Here is a 16,734-nt window from a genome sequence, read left to right on the forward strand (position 1 = left end):
CTCCTCTCCTCACCGTGATTCGATGAAAACTACACTCGCTTTAATTACATTACACTGAAAATTCGACTTTGAAAATTCCATCGATTATTTGTCGATACGAAAATATCTCGACAACTTGGATTTTTCGTTTCACGAATAAAACAGACATGAGCAAGATACAATGAACTCGATTTAGAAACATATTCTGGTTAATTCGCATATGGCGTGCATTAAAGAAACGTAATATACAATTAAAAAGTTGAATATGTATATGTACTCATTCAAATTGCCTTATATTATTAATCTATGCACGTATATACTAAAATATCTTAAGATTATTTTGATTACGTGGAGTATAGGAATCAACATGCGATTAATATTAATAACTGCATGAATAAGTAGAACGAATAAATCACATGTGATTTTATACACTGTTCACAGAATGCTGCAGCGTAAACTTCAATGTTCTGAAAACGGTTAATTATCAGATATACATTCATTAACACTTTCTTGTTTAGTTCAATGAGTTATACCAGTCTGTACTTGTAATTTTGTAGCACGCCGTGGTTGTAATCAAGTTGTTTCGTGTGTGCACGTTCGAGGTAGATGAATAGCTGCGATAGTATGTACAATGTCGGGCGTATATTACGTACAAGCGTCCAACGCCCATAGACATTAAAGATCACTTCCTTAAGAATGTCTGGCACGACAGAACCGAATCTTCGGCTTTAAAGCCGAGTTCGAAATTCTACGTGGAAACATGGGATCTGTCGTTGGTATCATCTCGCAGGTAAACCGAAGCCGACTACTGCTTCTAACAAATGCTTTCTCGAATATGTTCCTATTTCTTCTTTAACGGAGAAATAGGTTACTAGGAGCTTAGAGGGAGACAAAAGCAGAGAATGAAATTTATGTAATACGTTTTCAGTGTCTGTATCGATGTTGTGCGTTATTCGAATAAAATTTTATTGTGAGAACAACGACTAAATACGCAAACGTTTATTTATTGTTAGAATTATTTTTTAGTTCAATTATCCACATTCGATGTGAAAAGTCTATTTATTACTTCATTATTTGATTTTTGTCTTTTTCCTATACAGGAATGTTATTTGTGCTCGACCTCAACTATTAAAATTTGTAAATTTATGAATTATTTTTCGAATGTAGTCTTACATTATATTTGTTATTCGGAATTTAAATATTTTAAGCAACTGAAGATTTGAAACTCAAGTATTTGAATATTGCTAGACTTAGAATTTGAATATCTGAGTATTTGAATTTTGAAATTCGAATGCTTGGATATTTGAAAATTAAAAAATTCGAAAATATCAAATATGAATATGAGTGTTGGAAAATTTAAAACTCGAATATCTGAGCATTAAAAAATCTAAAATTCGATCTGAATATTCGAGAATACTCAAATAATAATAAGAATAATTATTATTTTCGAATAATTGAATATTTGAGTATTTACAGATTTGAAATTCGAGTTTTTGAATATTTCGAATCTAAAATTCAGTTATTTCAGTATTTCGAGATTTAAAATTTTCAGTCGGAGACTGAAAATTCGAATATATAAATATACTGGAATGTAAAAATCGATTATTGGAATATTTGAAAATCTAAAATTCGAATATTGGTATATTTGAGTATTCGGAGATTTCAACTTCAAATACTGAAGCATTTTGGAATGCCAAATTTGATTATTTGATATTAGGATTTCAAAATTTGAATATTGGAATATTCGAGTATTCGAAGATTCCAAATTCAAATACTGAAGCATTTCGGTATGTCAAATTTGATTATTTGACACTAGGATTCCAAAATTTGAATATTGGAATATTCGAGTATTCGGAGATTTTAAATTTAAATATTGAAGCATTCTAGGATGTCAAAATTGATTATTTGAGTGTTAGGATTTCAAAATTCGAATATTGGAATATTTGAGTATTCGAAGATTTCAAGTTCAGATATTGAAGTATTCTGGGATGTCAGATTTGGTTATTTGATATTAGAATTTCAAAATTCGAATATTGGAATAGTCGAGTATTTGGATATTTTAAATTTATATATTTGAGTATTTTTTAATGTAAAATTTGATTATTCGATTATTTGAAAATCTAAAATTCGAATATTTGAATTCTCAAATATTAGAAGTTTTGAAACTTGAGTAATTTAATATTCAGATATTAATAATTACTATAGTTGAGGATGTGAAGATTTGAAATTCAAAAAATTGAGAATATGATAATTCAAAATTTTAGTGTTTGAGAAAATACAAAAAAGACAAAATTTGAAATTTGAGTATTTGAGAAATTCAAAATTTGAAATTTGAGTATTTGAGTATTCGATGATGAGAAATTCAAAAATTTGGAACCCGGATACTTGAATACCAGAAATTCGAATACCTGCAGTTCAGAATTTCGAATTTTTTAATATTTGAATATTTGAAGTTTCGAAATTTGAGCATTCAAGTATTTGGAAGTTTGAATATTCGAACATTTAAAATTCAAATACTTCACATTAGAACTTGCGATTATTCAGTGATCTAAAATTCAAATACCTCCGTATTCAAAGATTAAAAATTCAAGTATTTAAATATTTTAATATTTGAAATTTAAATGTTTGCGTATCGGAAAATTAAAAATTCGAATATTTGTATATGAAAATAATTGGAATTTGAATATTCATGATTCGTATTATATTTATATTTAATAATTATATATCTATAAATAAATAAAATTGATTACAAAAAGATATATTTATACTTCCTTGCGTGAAAATCTTGTATAACGAATAATTTTGATTTATTCGTCATTTGCAAATAAAATTAATACGTTTATTTGCAATTCATGAATAATGAATAAATCAAATTTATTCGTCATTTTAAATTAATTCTGCCCAACCCTGGACCACATACGACACGAAGCTATAGGTAGTTTTAGAGAGAAGAATTTCGTAAGCTCAACTCTCTGAGAATTCTAGAAATTTATTCATATTGAATTATCGTAAGGTGAACTTGCAAAATGCTGTATTTAATTCGTACCCTTTTTTAAATAAATTATTAATGGTAAACAGCGGTGTTTTAAATATTATATAAAGTGGTCAGTACTGGAGGCGTAGCAAAGAAGAAGATAATTGTACATGGAAAAATAAAACGAAAATATAGAATAAAATTTGTCCATATAAGATTTTTTATTTTTTCAAAAATTGAATTACAAAATTCGTCAAAATATTTATAAGAAAATTTGTTTATAGCAAGAAAAATGACAATTTCGACTCTTTAGTTAATTCAACGATTAATGGATGTTATAAATTAATACATGTAATTATTAATCTCGACAAAGTTATTAGTTTGTTACGATAATGTTACTTATGTAAGTATTTAAATCATACTACCTATTCAATTTATTATGTTATTTTCATATTAATTCGTATATAAACAATATCATGACAAGTAACTAAAAATATATTTTAGCGATATTAATAACTACATTTATTAATTTGTAACATTCGTTAATTATTACATTAAATTGATATTGTTATTTTTCTTGTAAACAAATTTTTGTATAAATAATTTGAAGAAATTTTAAATTCAATTTTCTTGAAAACCAAGCCTTACTCGAACAAGTGTTCTTTTATATTTTCGACTTACTTTTTCGTGTAGGATCATTCCCGCTTCAATTGCAACACCCTGTATTAGTTAATTTATGAAAATTAATAATAAAAATGAATGTACCGTTGAAGGGAGTCAAAAGTACTTTTTTATATTAAATTGTAATAAGTTATTAGTAAAATTTCTTACTAAAGATTTATTAATGGCCACAATAATGGAGGTGGTAGTGTAAAAAATTATCAGGTGGAAATTTGTTTCTTAAACTTGATATATCGTATAGATTGAGGGGTTTAAATATTTTATAGTGCATGACTGAAATTTCTAAACTTTTTTTATTCTTTTTAGTTACATATTAATTGTTCTTTATATTCTGCTGTACTTATGCTACCATACTTTAAAACCTTGGTTATCGTAAATAAATTACATACGCCTTAATAAAATTTCCTATACATAAATTACACATTCTTTTATAAAATTCTCAATTTTCTGTTTTATTTTGACACCATATTAAAAAATAATAATATTACGGAATCTATCTTTAAATAACTTTCTAATATAGAATACAATATTGATTATTATTTTCTGATAACTACTATTTTCTTATAACTTATTATTATTTTTTTAGCATTATTAATGGAAGACCAAAAATGTTTTTTTCTTTTAAAATCAAGAACATCGTGGAACAACCAGTTCAAACTGTAAGAAAAGACTCAAAATATAAATGTATTGCACAAATAACAGATACTAGACTCTGTTTCTTAGATGTAAACGAGTTCAAGAAGAAAGTCTAGCCTCGCAAAGCATAAAGGTTTTTTATTATTATTTATGACTAACATTTAATATTCATATATTGTAAACGAATGTTGCATATTATAAATTTAAAATACATATAATACCGTTATTTATTGAGTAACAATATTGCTATTCAATATGTATCGTTAAATGTGTGTAAATAAATGCATGAATGAAATGCATATCTAATTCTACCGTAAAAATAAACGGTTGTGTTGGAAATGGATGTTACAAGTCTTAAATTTCGACTCTAAGTCCAGAGTTATACTATGTAGGCATATACTGCGGCCCTGTTTCAAATATTACCTTCAATATTACAAGGGAAGATTCTGTGCTTCAAGTTATAACAGAATACTACACATACAATACGGCAAATTTACATTTACTATCATTCTATAATAAATAAATATTTAAAATTACTTGGTTACTCATATTTGTAATACAAAATTCGTGGCAAATGATATACTTTCCTTATTTACAACTTAATTTAGAATATTATAGTTATACGTGTAGTATTCAATTACTATAACCTTCAGTTTAAAAAGTATCAGCTTAAATACAATAATTTTTCCATATCTGATTTTTATATTCACCTACCACGTATCTTCATAAAAATCGCTTCCAATCATAAATTATGAATAATTTTGGTAAATACATGAAAGCTTGAATAGAGAAGAAACAAACATCACAATAATTGTTTATTAATATTATTGAAAATAAATTTATTGAAGTTATTATTTAGGAGAATTTTTCATAATCTTATAATGGTACTCAAAGTATTAAATAGTAAAATATCTTCTCTAAGTACTAATCCTAACATACATACATATTATCGTTAAATTAAAAAGATGCAATATTTATTAGAATTTCGTTTCAGAAATATTTCTTAGCCTTTTGGCTCCAAAGATTTATTTTGCTATTTAAAATGTTCCCTCAGAGGGAACAACCGAGTGTAACGAGTCAAAATATTCATAAAATCAGTTGCACATCTAATATCATTAAGTCGTAAACTTTTACGACTCTTCCAAAGTCACAAAAAGGGTATATAAAAAATAAACAATTCGTAATTTGAAATTACAATCAACTACAATATTAGCATACAAGTGGAATATAATTTTACATATGGAAATGATTCAAATGGATATAACACAATATTACATATTATTTATAATTCTTTCCTTTCATCTTTCGAAAGGTGTACGTTTCTATTTTGAAACATTCTACAACTGTAAAGTTCATATGCACGGTTGCAATTGCAAAATATGATCATAAAAATATAGTTCATATTAAATCATTAGCTCTCTAAAATTTAGGGATTTAGGGATTTCAATTAAAATCAAAGATACAATTTGTTCAAATTGCGTGCATCGCTCTCTGCACAGATCAAAATTAGAAGATTAAGTGAAAATAATTTGCTATATACCTTATCCTTTCAAAAGTTAATTATGCACTTCAAACAAAAGCATCTCAAGAATTTTCACAACATAAAATGAGAAACTTGAATTATTCTACCAAGATAAAAAATTATGTTATGTGATTTTAAAAGTTCATATTTGATTTGATCAAATGATATATTTTTCCTGGTATACACATATTTTTTAACACATAAGATGTTTAAGATGTGAAAAGTAAATTTTAAAAACAAAACATCACTTCCGAAACTTACGTTGTATAAGTTAAAAAAAAATTAAAAATCATTGTAAATAATACGCGCTTACATTGCTTTGAACGTGATGTAACATTTGTCAATTTATGTCATGCACTGCAACAATTATTAACAGTTAAAAGAGTATAAAAATTTTGTCTTATGGGCCACATTCAATAATAGTTTAAAAATTTTCACACTGATGCTATTATTTTTAACTAACAAATGGGAAAGAAATTAATTTTTCGAACTTTTGAAACGATCTAAAATTAGTGCAATTAATTCGTAGTGCTATTTGTAGTATATTTGTTTCCTACTGTTATTGTAGGACGATTTAATATTTTTATATAAAGAGTGGATCAGTTAAAAACTCTTTGTACATGATTACAGACATTTTTTTTACAAAAACGCAACTTTCTTTTTTAAACATTCATATTTTGTACAATTCTGCATTTCTATTTTTCAGTTGAAGTTACTTCACAGCGTAATTTTATAACAAAAGTAAGACAACCTACAGTTTACATTTCAGGTACACACAAAAGGTGCTATGCTAGATAGATAACCCCGATGTGCAGATTGAGAAGAATTTCTATCATAAATCTATAGTAAACTTCTATTTTGCAATCGACAATCTTCGTCTACTAAGAATGAAGTACATTCCAAGTTTCTAATAATGTTATTCAACCGTTACTTCAAAAAAAAATCTAGAAAAACATCTTGTTATTTACAAGTTACTTAAACACTATTTTATATTCATAAACACCAAAATAAGTACCTCTTGCATTAGGGCATAAAAAACTAACTTCTAAATTAACTCTTTGTCGTAATCACTCATGACCTCATAATTTAAAAATAACGAATTTTACTCCAATTTTGTATACTCTCCAATTTGAACTTTAAATCCAGTTCTAATCTATACAATCAGATAATCTATATGGTTGTGTATAATCTATATAATCAATTATCGCTAGGCATTTCAACTTTCCATATTTGTTTCAATATCGTAGTAGCGAATAATTAGATGTGACTAACGCATCTATCAAGAGATGAAAAATAATAGCAAATAAAATGTTTCTGCAAAAAGCTGCGAAACAGACGAATATAATATTCGGCATTGATTGTTCTAATGTTAAGGCTCGGTTGAAAAATGATATGGCACAGTGCGGCCCTGTCTGGAGTATTGATCTGTAGGAGAGTTGTCTGCCGCCCCTCCCAAGCCCAACTCTAGATGTTTCATCCCTCCACAACCCTTGAACAACAAGGATGTCGTGCACCTGTGACTAGGCTGTTGGCGAATACCCTATTAGGTATGTTACTTCGAAACATTATCTCCGATTCACGATCATTACGCACCAACTCTCGTCTTTTCATCGCAGCAATCTTTCCATTTAAATTCGACCTCAGTGTCTGATGTGAGCGCGCGCAGAATAATTTAAATTTTAGCGGAGATCCAGCGCCGCTTACGCAAGATACGGTAAAAGGGAAAGTAACGACAGTGGACCTCCTCTGTTTAAGCTGTTTATACTACTCGATATTAAAAGAGACGAGTAATTGCACTGAAAAAATCCTCGCGTTTAGTCACGCGCGTTAACAGTCGAACTTTTATATTTGTTGTCAGAATTTGGAAATTTGGGAAATCATGGGAATTACAGATTAGAAAAGGGATTTGAAAAATTGAGAATTTGTAACTTTTAGGATTATTAGATTTTGGAAACTGAAAATTTGGGAATTTGGGAACTTGAGAACTTGGAAGTTTGAAAGCTTGAGAATTTAAGAAATTAAGAGAATTAAAGATTAGCTAATTAAGGGATTTGAAAAATTAAAAATTGTAACTTTTGGAATTATTAGATTTTGGAAATTGAAGATTTGGGAATTTGGAAGCTTGAGAATTTGGGAGCTTAGGAACTTGAGAATTTAGAAAATTAGGGGAATTAAAGATTAGATAATTAAGGGATTTGAAAAATTGGAAATTTGTAATTTCTGGGATTATTAGATTTTGGAAATTGAAAATTTGGGAATTTGGAAGCTTAGGAACTTGAGAACTTGAACATTTGGAAATTTGAGAATTTAAAAATTTAAGAGATTAGAAATGTGAGAATTTGGTATCTTAGAAACTCAAATTTTCTGAAATTTGAACATTTAAAAATTTGGAAATTAAGGATTTAAAAGATTAAAAATTTGAGGACCCGACATTTGAAAGTTTGCGTAATCACAAAGTTTAAAAATTTGGAAATCTGAAAAGTTATAAATTTGGAAATATACAGTTCATTAATTAAAAATTTTGAAACTTTAAACATTAAAAAATTTCCAAGTTTACGAACTTGAAGATTTAGGTAATCAAAGCTTTAAAAATTTGAAAATTAAAAAATTAAGAGAGTTAAAAATTTAGAAATATAGGAATTCTGAAGTTTAAAAATCTAAAAACTATCAGATTAAAAAATTTAGAAACTTGAAGATTTGAAAGTTTTAAGGTTTTTGAATTATAAGGCTTGGCATTTTTATATTTGGAAATTTTAAGATTCTTAAATTATAGAGATATTGGAATTTCTGCATTTGGAAATTTTAAGTCCAGAGATTTAGAGATTCGGGGATTCGAAAATTCACGTATTTAAAAATTTAGAGATATGAAAATTAATAAGATTTGGACTTGAAAATATGGAAATATATGCATTTCCATAATCATAGATTTAAACATTTGAGAATTTGGGGATTTATGCATTTGGAAATTGTAATATTTCAAAATTCACGAAAGTTCAAAAATAAGAAAATTTCGTATTTGTAAATTTATAAGTTTGGAAATTTCAGGATTAACTTGCACTTTCCAATAACAAAATACGTCCATATGAGTTTCACTTCAAAGAGACTGAGTTTTGTCTTCAGTATATAATAAATGAATAGTTCATTATGTAAATTAAAATTATTATAAACTCATTTCTTTTAGTATTTCGTTTTTAAATTACTATAATAAGTAATTTCTGAAGTAAACTTAAAGACTTAACATTTTATAAAACTAGATATTTTCGAAAACGTTCCAATGATTTTTATGAAGCTATCGATCTAACCTGTAGTTTGCTATTTGAGAGGGTAGAATTTAAAAATCAATATTAAATTATCAACTTTTACGTAGTTATCAAGGTACAGTGACTCAGATATTTGTTCATATGCTTTTAACGCTAGAATGATTATGGTTAAATATACACTTATTTTGTACATCACATTTATTATTTTAAACGCTGTAATAATTACATCATTAAATTAGCTTTTGTTTAAAAACATTGCATACTTGATACTTTCTTATCACTTTTTATAAACACAAATGCGATTTTTCGAAATTTACGATATACCTACTGATAACGATAAAATGAAAATATTTTTTTAAACGGGGTAATATTAAAAAAGGAAACAGTTTACACATATACGATTAAAATAAACGTATTATCATATTACTGTTTATAAAAAGATGGTATAATATTATTGAGATTGGTAAATTGACAAACTTTAGTATGTTATGAGCAGAATTTCGGAATCAGAACAGTTATTGAGGATAAATTGACGAGCTTACACAATCTATTTTTATTCCTAAAATTGATTTTGGGCAAACATATTTTAATAATCTCCATAATCTGAAATTTTAACAAGCGTAGTTATTCTGCAGTCAAATTTTGAACAAAATTGTAATGTATTTTACCCATGAAGTCTGTGAAAATTTAATTTATTTAATTTGCTTTAATTCTAACTTTATATATATTATACTAATTACATATTGTACATCATAAAGAAATATTAACCTCACAAATAAATCTGAAATCAAATCCGAGTTACTATATCACTGTAAATAAAATTCCTAGAAAACATTCAAAACATATAAAACAAAAAATTTTTAATTTATGTGAGAAAATTATTTCTCGAATTATTATCCAAAACACGATTAACATTTTGTGATCTACTATATTAGATTGCATTTATCAAAACTAAATGTTAAGCATACCACTAAATCTTGCAATAAATTAATTTTATCGAAAACTTTTTACGTTTGTTAAAAATTTCATGAAAATTTTGTTAGAAATGGAAGCTTTCATGGAAAACTTCATAAATATCATAGGTAACAGTATTTAATAGAGTTGTGTTAAAAACAAACTACCACTGACTCAAACTGTTTAAAAATTTAATTAATTATAAAAAAGATGTTAAACATCGCAATGCAAATTACAACATCTTTAAAAGATATAAAATAATAACAAAATAATTATTAAATAAATGTACAGTATAAAGTGGGTGGCAAAATTATTATATTTAAACAGAACATTCCATATTTTATGATTTTAATCGATGCAATGAAACGGATATTTTCGTTGTAATATTACAATATATTGTATATTGCATAAATAACAATATAGATTATATAATCAATATTATATATTGTATATATCATTACAATGTATCATTTTTTAACAATAATACATGTGGTTAAAAATAAAAATTGAATATTTAAACATAAGTCGAACGCTATATTATACAAGACAATACAATTGTTTAATATTTCGTTATTCTGTCTTCTTTATTTGCAACCTTAAATACATAAAAACTAGTACCTACCGAGTATAATGTCGGTTATATTGAAGTCAAGGTTTTCATCGAGCCACTATTAGAATACTTAACATAACCTTAATACTACACCCGCCTTTTATTCCAGAATATATCAAGTAACAATAATATTGTCAAATTAATAAAGTTCGCGTTTGTCATGTATTTTTAAAAAGAAATCTCTTAGGTACAATAATTTGAACATACAGTAAATACAAAACAAATAAAACAGTACTAAAAAATTTACACAAACTAAAATTCATCGATTCTAATTTCTGAAACTTGCCTAACATTGTTCTTTGTCGAAAAAGATCCTAATCTAACATAATGTAGCAAAAGACCAATTAACATGTGAAGTTTCCACATCCGCTTTGCAGTTGAAAGCCATAAATATTAACAAAAGAAGAAGAAAGCAAAAATTCAAATGACATTTTCGTCTTTTGAAACACCCTCTAGAAATTCCTTTTTTGTGACGACTTGAAAAAATATTGCGAGTAGAAACTTTTTTATCCGTTCCATCTGTTTCTTCGACCTTAAAGGGTAATGGGACGAAACGGGCCAGAGAAAGGGTAGCCGAGCCACGGAGGTGGATTGTATATGAATGAACCCGGACCCGCTGACTTCCTGCGTTTAGGAAGGTCGTGCACCGTCGCTTTCATTTATCGACGAGAGCCTCCACTACACACAAGAACAACGGGGGTGACCGACCCCGGGAATGTTGTCTTTCGATTAAAAGAAAAGCTACTTTCACTACTATGAAATTACATACGTGCCAATTCATTCGAAGCCGAATTGTAAAATGATCTTCAGCGGAATCAGAATTTTTTAATTATTCGAACATGTCAATGTCCTACTCAAACGAGTCCGGTAACTAACAGTTCAGTATCAGTATTGTTAATAATCTGTTTATTTTGAGCGTTTCAATTTGAAATGGATTTCTGTAATAGAATATTTATATCATGTAAAAATAATATTTTGTAATGTTCCAAGATTCATCGTTTTAATACTGAATTTGCGGACGTTTAACGACCACATATATTTACATTGAAATTAAATTATAAAAATAAATAAATAATAGATAGTAAACTAACTTACACAATGATTCTTTATCTTGACGAAGATTAATGAATATTTGGCACAAATTTTGTAAAAATTTTCGTAATTTAAAGTAAGAAATCTAGCAGCCACTTTGTGGAGTTCTCTAAATCTAGTGTTAAACTCGCTTCATAATAATTCGAGTAAGCAAGGAAGTACTTTTGATAAAATTCTAATGTTATAAAATTATTTAAATAGTAATTATTATAGATTTATTAAATAATAGAGAATTCAAATTAATCTTGTTTCATTTTGTATTTCATTATAATTTCATTCTGTATTTTTCCATCAGCACGTAATAACGCAACACTGACCAATAATTAAATAACATCGAAACAGACACGACTTTACGTGAGACCCAATTATTAAATTAATTACCCGTAGCGAATGTATTACATGGTTATTATTTATTATATTAAAGTAAGTACATTTTGTATTCTGTGCATTTATGTTAACAATAAATTAATTAATAATAAATTCTTAAACTCGCCATAGAATCAACATAACCTACAAATTTTATATTATATTTTTAATCATTTTTCTCATATTATGAAAACACAAATTCTGCAGAATTTAGAAGGAAAAGAAAAAGAAACAAGATTACAAACAGAAATATGTTTGTGCAGCAGTAAAAGCTTTTAAAACAGACATTTCGTTACAAGTTGTCAGTGAAAAATTTTTCCTGCTAATATTAATTCAGTAAAAAAAAATTCATTGTAACTGATTAAATGAATTTATTGTAAATGAAGTATTTTCATTCTAGTATTATTAATATTTTCATTCATTAAAATATTACTATCTTGATTTTATTAAACGAAAATAATCAAATTAATATATGTGTAATACTTAGGACAGTAATTTTTGCTTAATTGCAGATTCTAATTAATTTACGGCTCTTTCTTTCACAAATATAAATTCTTATTTTTATAACGGAAAGCAAAATTTTTCCCTTTCGGATAAACGTATTTAGTTATAATTTTACATTGCCTAAACATAAAACAAATTATTTTTCATAGGAAACAAATTGTTATTTTTTATAAGACGTATATAATTCAATGTAAAATACATCAGATACTATAGGATGCATATGATGCGTCAATGGTTACATTAAATAAATAATGCAAGAATTTAGTGAATTGTGACACACTAAGTGCGTCATTAGTTAAAAGTGTGGCGTCGACGCAGACGCTGCACTGTAGAAGAAATAGCGACAAGTACCGTATTGTAAATGAGACAGGAGATAAAAGCACGCAAAATTAAATTAAAGAGCGATAAGAAATGTATTTACGGGGTGTATCATAACACGTGAAGACCGCTAGAAAAATGGATAGAAGACACGAAAACTTTTATACGAACATGTATCCTATTGTTCAACATAAACCTTAAAATTTAAACATTATTTTGTATCTTTTATTCATGCAATGCAAACATGTTTCTTCTACCGCGTAGTATTATTTAATTTTCTCCTAGATTCGTAGTAGATACATCGAAAAATATCAGCAAAAATTGATGTATTTTCGTGTTCTTTTTATTTTCATCATTATTTAAGCATATTTAAATGTTAAGAATAGTTAGCTATTACGAGGATTCTACAAACCATGTTCAAAGTTCGAAAGTTGAAGTTTGTTTTTCAAAATTAATATTCTTAAAAACTATTAACATTAAAGAATATGGGTTACGAATTCATATTTAATATTAAAATATGAAACTTGCTGTAGGTTTTGGATTTAGATGTAGGAGTGCGAATATGTGTTCCATATTTTTTAGATATCGATAAAATTATACATTTTATCTAAAATATACTTTTATGTTTTTTTTTTAACGTAAAAGTAACTTGCAATACATAAATAATATTGTAGTGTATGTTATGCAACTACCATTTTTATACAGCTAAATTTTCAATAAAATTTGGAGAGTCAATAATAAGTTATCTAAATTAACTCAACAGAACGTACGAAATTAACAATTATAGAAAATGTTCAGAGTATTGTTTATAATCGACCAACTTTATGCTGGCAATTTTGAATACCTTTTATAAAATCTGAGAGTAGTTGCAGATTTTTAAAATACATTTTTATTACTATAAAACAAATAAAAGTGAATTTCATCCGTGTCACAATGTGAGGATACCCATGAAATGTTGCCATAGCAACAGTATACGCAAGATATTGCTACTCGCTACGCCACGCCGTTATTCACATGACATTGAAGCAAAATGTTTTTAAAGATACATTTCTTAAAGAAATATAGTCGAAATAATCAAATGTATTACGTATGCACAGTCATTAATCGCACAGAGTAATTATACGCAGTAAAGTTGATATGACAATTTAGGGTGATCAACGAGCAAACTCAACAATGAATTATTAATCGAAATTAATTATTTGCGTAAACACGGACTGTTTCACTACTGTCACTAATTTTGGTTAAATAGCCTGTGCATACGAACCTTTATAATAATTGTTAGGTTTCCTATTTTTACATTGATGAATATTGAGATATGTAGAAAATGTAATTGCGCAGAATTATTTAAAGACTTGCATATTAAATAACTCTGATAAATATTATTTAAACTGACACAAACGTATTAATATGATTTGAAAATTGATATGATATAAAAATGATATGAAAATTTAGTTTGAATTAATCAGAATATTTTGTTGAGTTGTATAGCAGCTCAAGAAATTCGAAAAGTTATTATTGTAACGTGACAAAAAAAACTAGAAAACGGATAAATGTTAATAGATAATTTTATGGATAAAATAATATTTCGATTAATGTATAAATCTTGAATTAAAAATCATAAAATAAAATAAGAATGTCTCCTCATATCTACTGCGTAAATAAGTTACTAAAATTAAAAATACGAAGGAATGCGGTTTACTTACTATTTGTTTCTTTAGCGTTGAGATCGTATCCATTCACGAGCATCTGTCGCACTCGAAAATCTTCTTTACGATTGATAGATGCTTGGACTGCCGATTCCCCATTTTTGCTAGTCCAGCGGCCTTTTGACCCTCGCTGTTGTAATGTCGACGACCTTGGGGTAGTGCTTGATGTAGTTGTGTTTTCTGTTCGATTTCCGCCTGAAAACAAATAAGTTCCTCGGACCTTTAATAAATACGTTATTTACTAAATAATTTAAACGATACAAATTATATTTTCTAATAAACAATACAACCTTCAATTAATAATGCTCCATGTAATGCGTAGCAGTATAATAATTACTAATAACAATATTAATTGCAAGGATAGTATTAGTAATAAAAATTGTCTGACAATCACGTTTATTTGAAATGTTTACTACTAATTTTCCATCCTATTATAAAAGTTTCGAAGATATGCAGAAGACGTTTATTTATTATTTATAAATACTGAATTATTAAGATAATTCTACATGACACTATACAAAGTTTGAATATCTACACGTGTGAATACAGAACGATACGACTGACAAGCTACGTTGCGTAAATATATTGTAACATTAACGCCTCCTAGTGCAAATTGTAGTTGCAACGAGTTACCGGCAATCGGTGTCGCTACCAGGTCAATTCTCCCGTGGCGGGAATTCGAGCGCGTGTTAATTATTTATATTAACATAACCCCTTCCTTTGTCATGTCGACAGGAGGTATTTAACGCGGCACCGCGGGAACGTCGACTGTCACAATGTTACGTGGTTGGTAGACCTGAGCGCAAAATACAGGCGGGCGCAACTTGTTCACGCGAAGTAACTAGTTCTGGTTTGACGCTGCAGTTTGTTTCGTAAAATGATTACATACAGCTGAAAGGTACGCGACTATCGAAAGGCATAGATGCTGCATAGTTTACGCGAGTGCTATTTGTTCATGTATCGGTAAGAAAATAAATATGAAGTTTAAAATAAAACAAAGAATCGGGTTTTTAAGTACATTCTTAGAGTAATCTGTATAAATGTTACATCGTAGTGAATTTTATTGACAGCTATCTGATTTTGTGTAACCACAAAATACATAATCCGTTTGAATACATTAAAATCACTAATGGTAAATCGTAGGTAACCACGTACCTAGCATTGTTTGGCCATCAATTATGTGTTCTGGTATCAAAGTCTATAAACATAGCGCCTTCTTATTTTTGATAAAGTGTCCGCCTTTCTTACCTGACACTATTTCTTGAGAGGTCATTTGAAGAAGAAGTGCGAGCTGTTGTCGCTCGGACATCCGCGCTGGGTAACCGCGGAAACGACTGTTACCGCCTGCGGGCATTCCGTCGTCATAACTCATGTAACTCGGGCCCAAAAACGCACAAGGATCGCGATGTGATGTTGAAGAAGAAAATGCTACTTGTGGATAGACGCTTGTCTTTATTTTCAGACCCACTGTAATTTGCCACGAGCGAAGATAACCTAAAATCGTACGGTCGGTTCACGCCATTTTGACCTACCGAGCGCGCACAGATACGTGAATCGACAGTCACGCGACACGTACGCAACCACACGCGCCAAAACCGATTGCATCTGATAAACACTAAGGATTGTCTTTCGCGATTTATGCACTCTTGTTTCCCGGGCCGATGATTTGATTTCACGACGCGGCATGTGTGTGCGTGCTCTTTCGAAAACGAGATTCGCGACACACGACTCAGGACACAGTGCGCAATATGACGCAACGTTTGTTTTGTGTTTACAGTTGGTATCTCTGTCGGCAGTGTATACCGCGCCAATATTCAAATGAATACAATCAAAATGGTTGGTGAGAATAACGTGCTACTAATGTAGTACGAAGTAAACGATTAAAATTGCTACGAAGAAAATTATTAAATTATTTTTTTTCTCAGGAATACAAATGAAATATCTGAGCTGGTAAAATATACTCATATAATTTTTGTGTTTTTTTTTTTTTAATAAAGAAGATGGGTTTACATATTATATAATATATTATTCAATTTTAAGTTATAACGGGACTTTTATCATGCAATTGATCAGGTTTCATGTACATTTGCGAAATAAATAATTAATACAACTAAATGAAAATGATAGAAAAT

The 16,734-nt window shown here is 28.2% G+C and overlaps 1 protein-coding gene and 1 long non-coding RNA gene across 5 annotated transcripts in view; one reads left to right on the top strand and one right to left on the bottom strand.

Annotated features, from left to right (window-relative positions):
• Window positions 1-16,362, bottom strand: part of LOC100877457 (uncharacterized) — a 33,122-nt gene extending 16,760 nt beyond the window's left edge. For 2 of the 4 annotated variants that reach the window (XM_076541355.1, XM_012294497.2), the window contains exons 1-2: window positions 15,851-16,362; window positions 14,600-14,797 (exon numbers count right to left, since the gene is read on the bottom strand). In XM_076541355.1, the coding sequence (XP_076397470.1) occupies window positions 14,600-14,797; window positions 15,851-15,974 (322 nt within the window). In that variant the 5' untranslated portion in view covers window positions 15,975-16,362. Of the gene's footprint in view, window positions 1-14,599; window positions 14,798-15,757; window positions 15,783-15,850 lie in introns of those variants that run through there. The other 2 variants (XM_012294498.2, XM_076541357.1) reach the window with 2 other exon arrangements.
• On the top strand, window positions 15,456-16,110 carry LOC143266042 (uncharacterized). Its single transcript, XR_013041046.1, has 2 exons — window positions 15,456-15,565; window positions 15,746-16,110. It is a non-coding gene; the product is annotated as an uncharacterized LOC143266042 (long non-coding RNA).
• Window positions 16,363-16,734: the final 372 nt, after the last annotated feature.

This window comes from Megachile rotundata, chromosome 2, assembly GCF_050947335.1.
Source record: "Megachile rotundata isolate GNS110a chromosome 2, iyMegRotu1, whole genome shotgun sequence".
Lineage (NCBI taxonomy): Eukaryota > Metazoa > Arthropoda > Insecta > Hymenoptera > Megachilidae > Megachile > Megachile rotundata.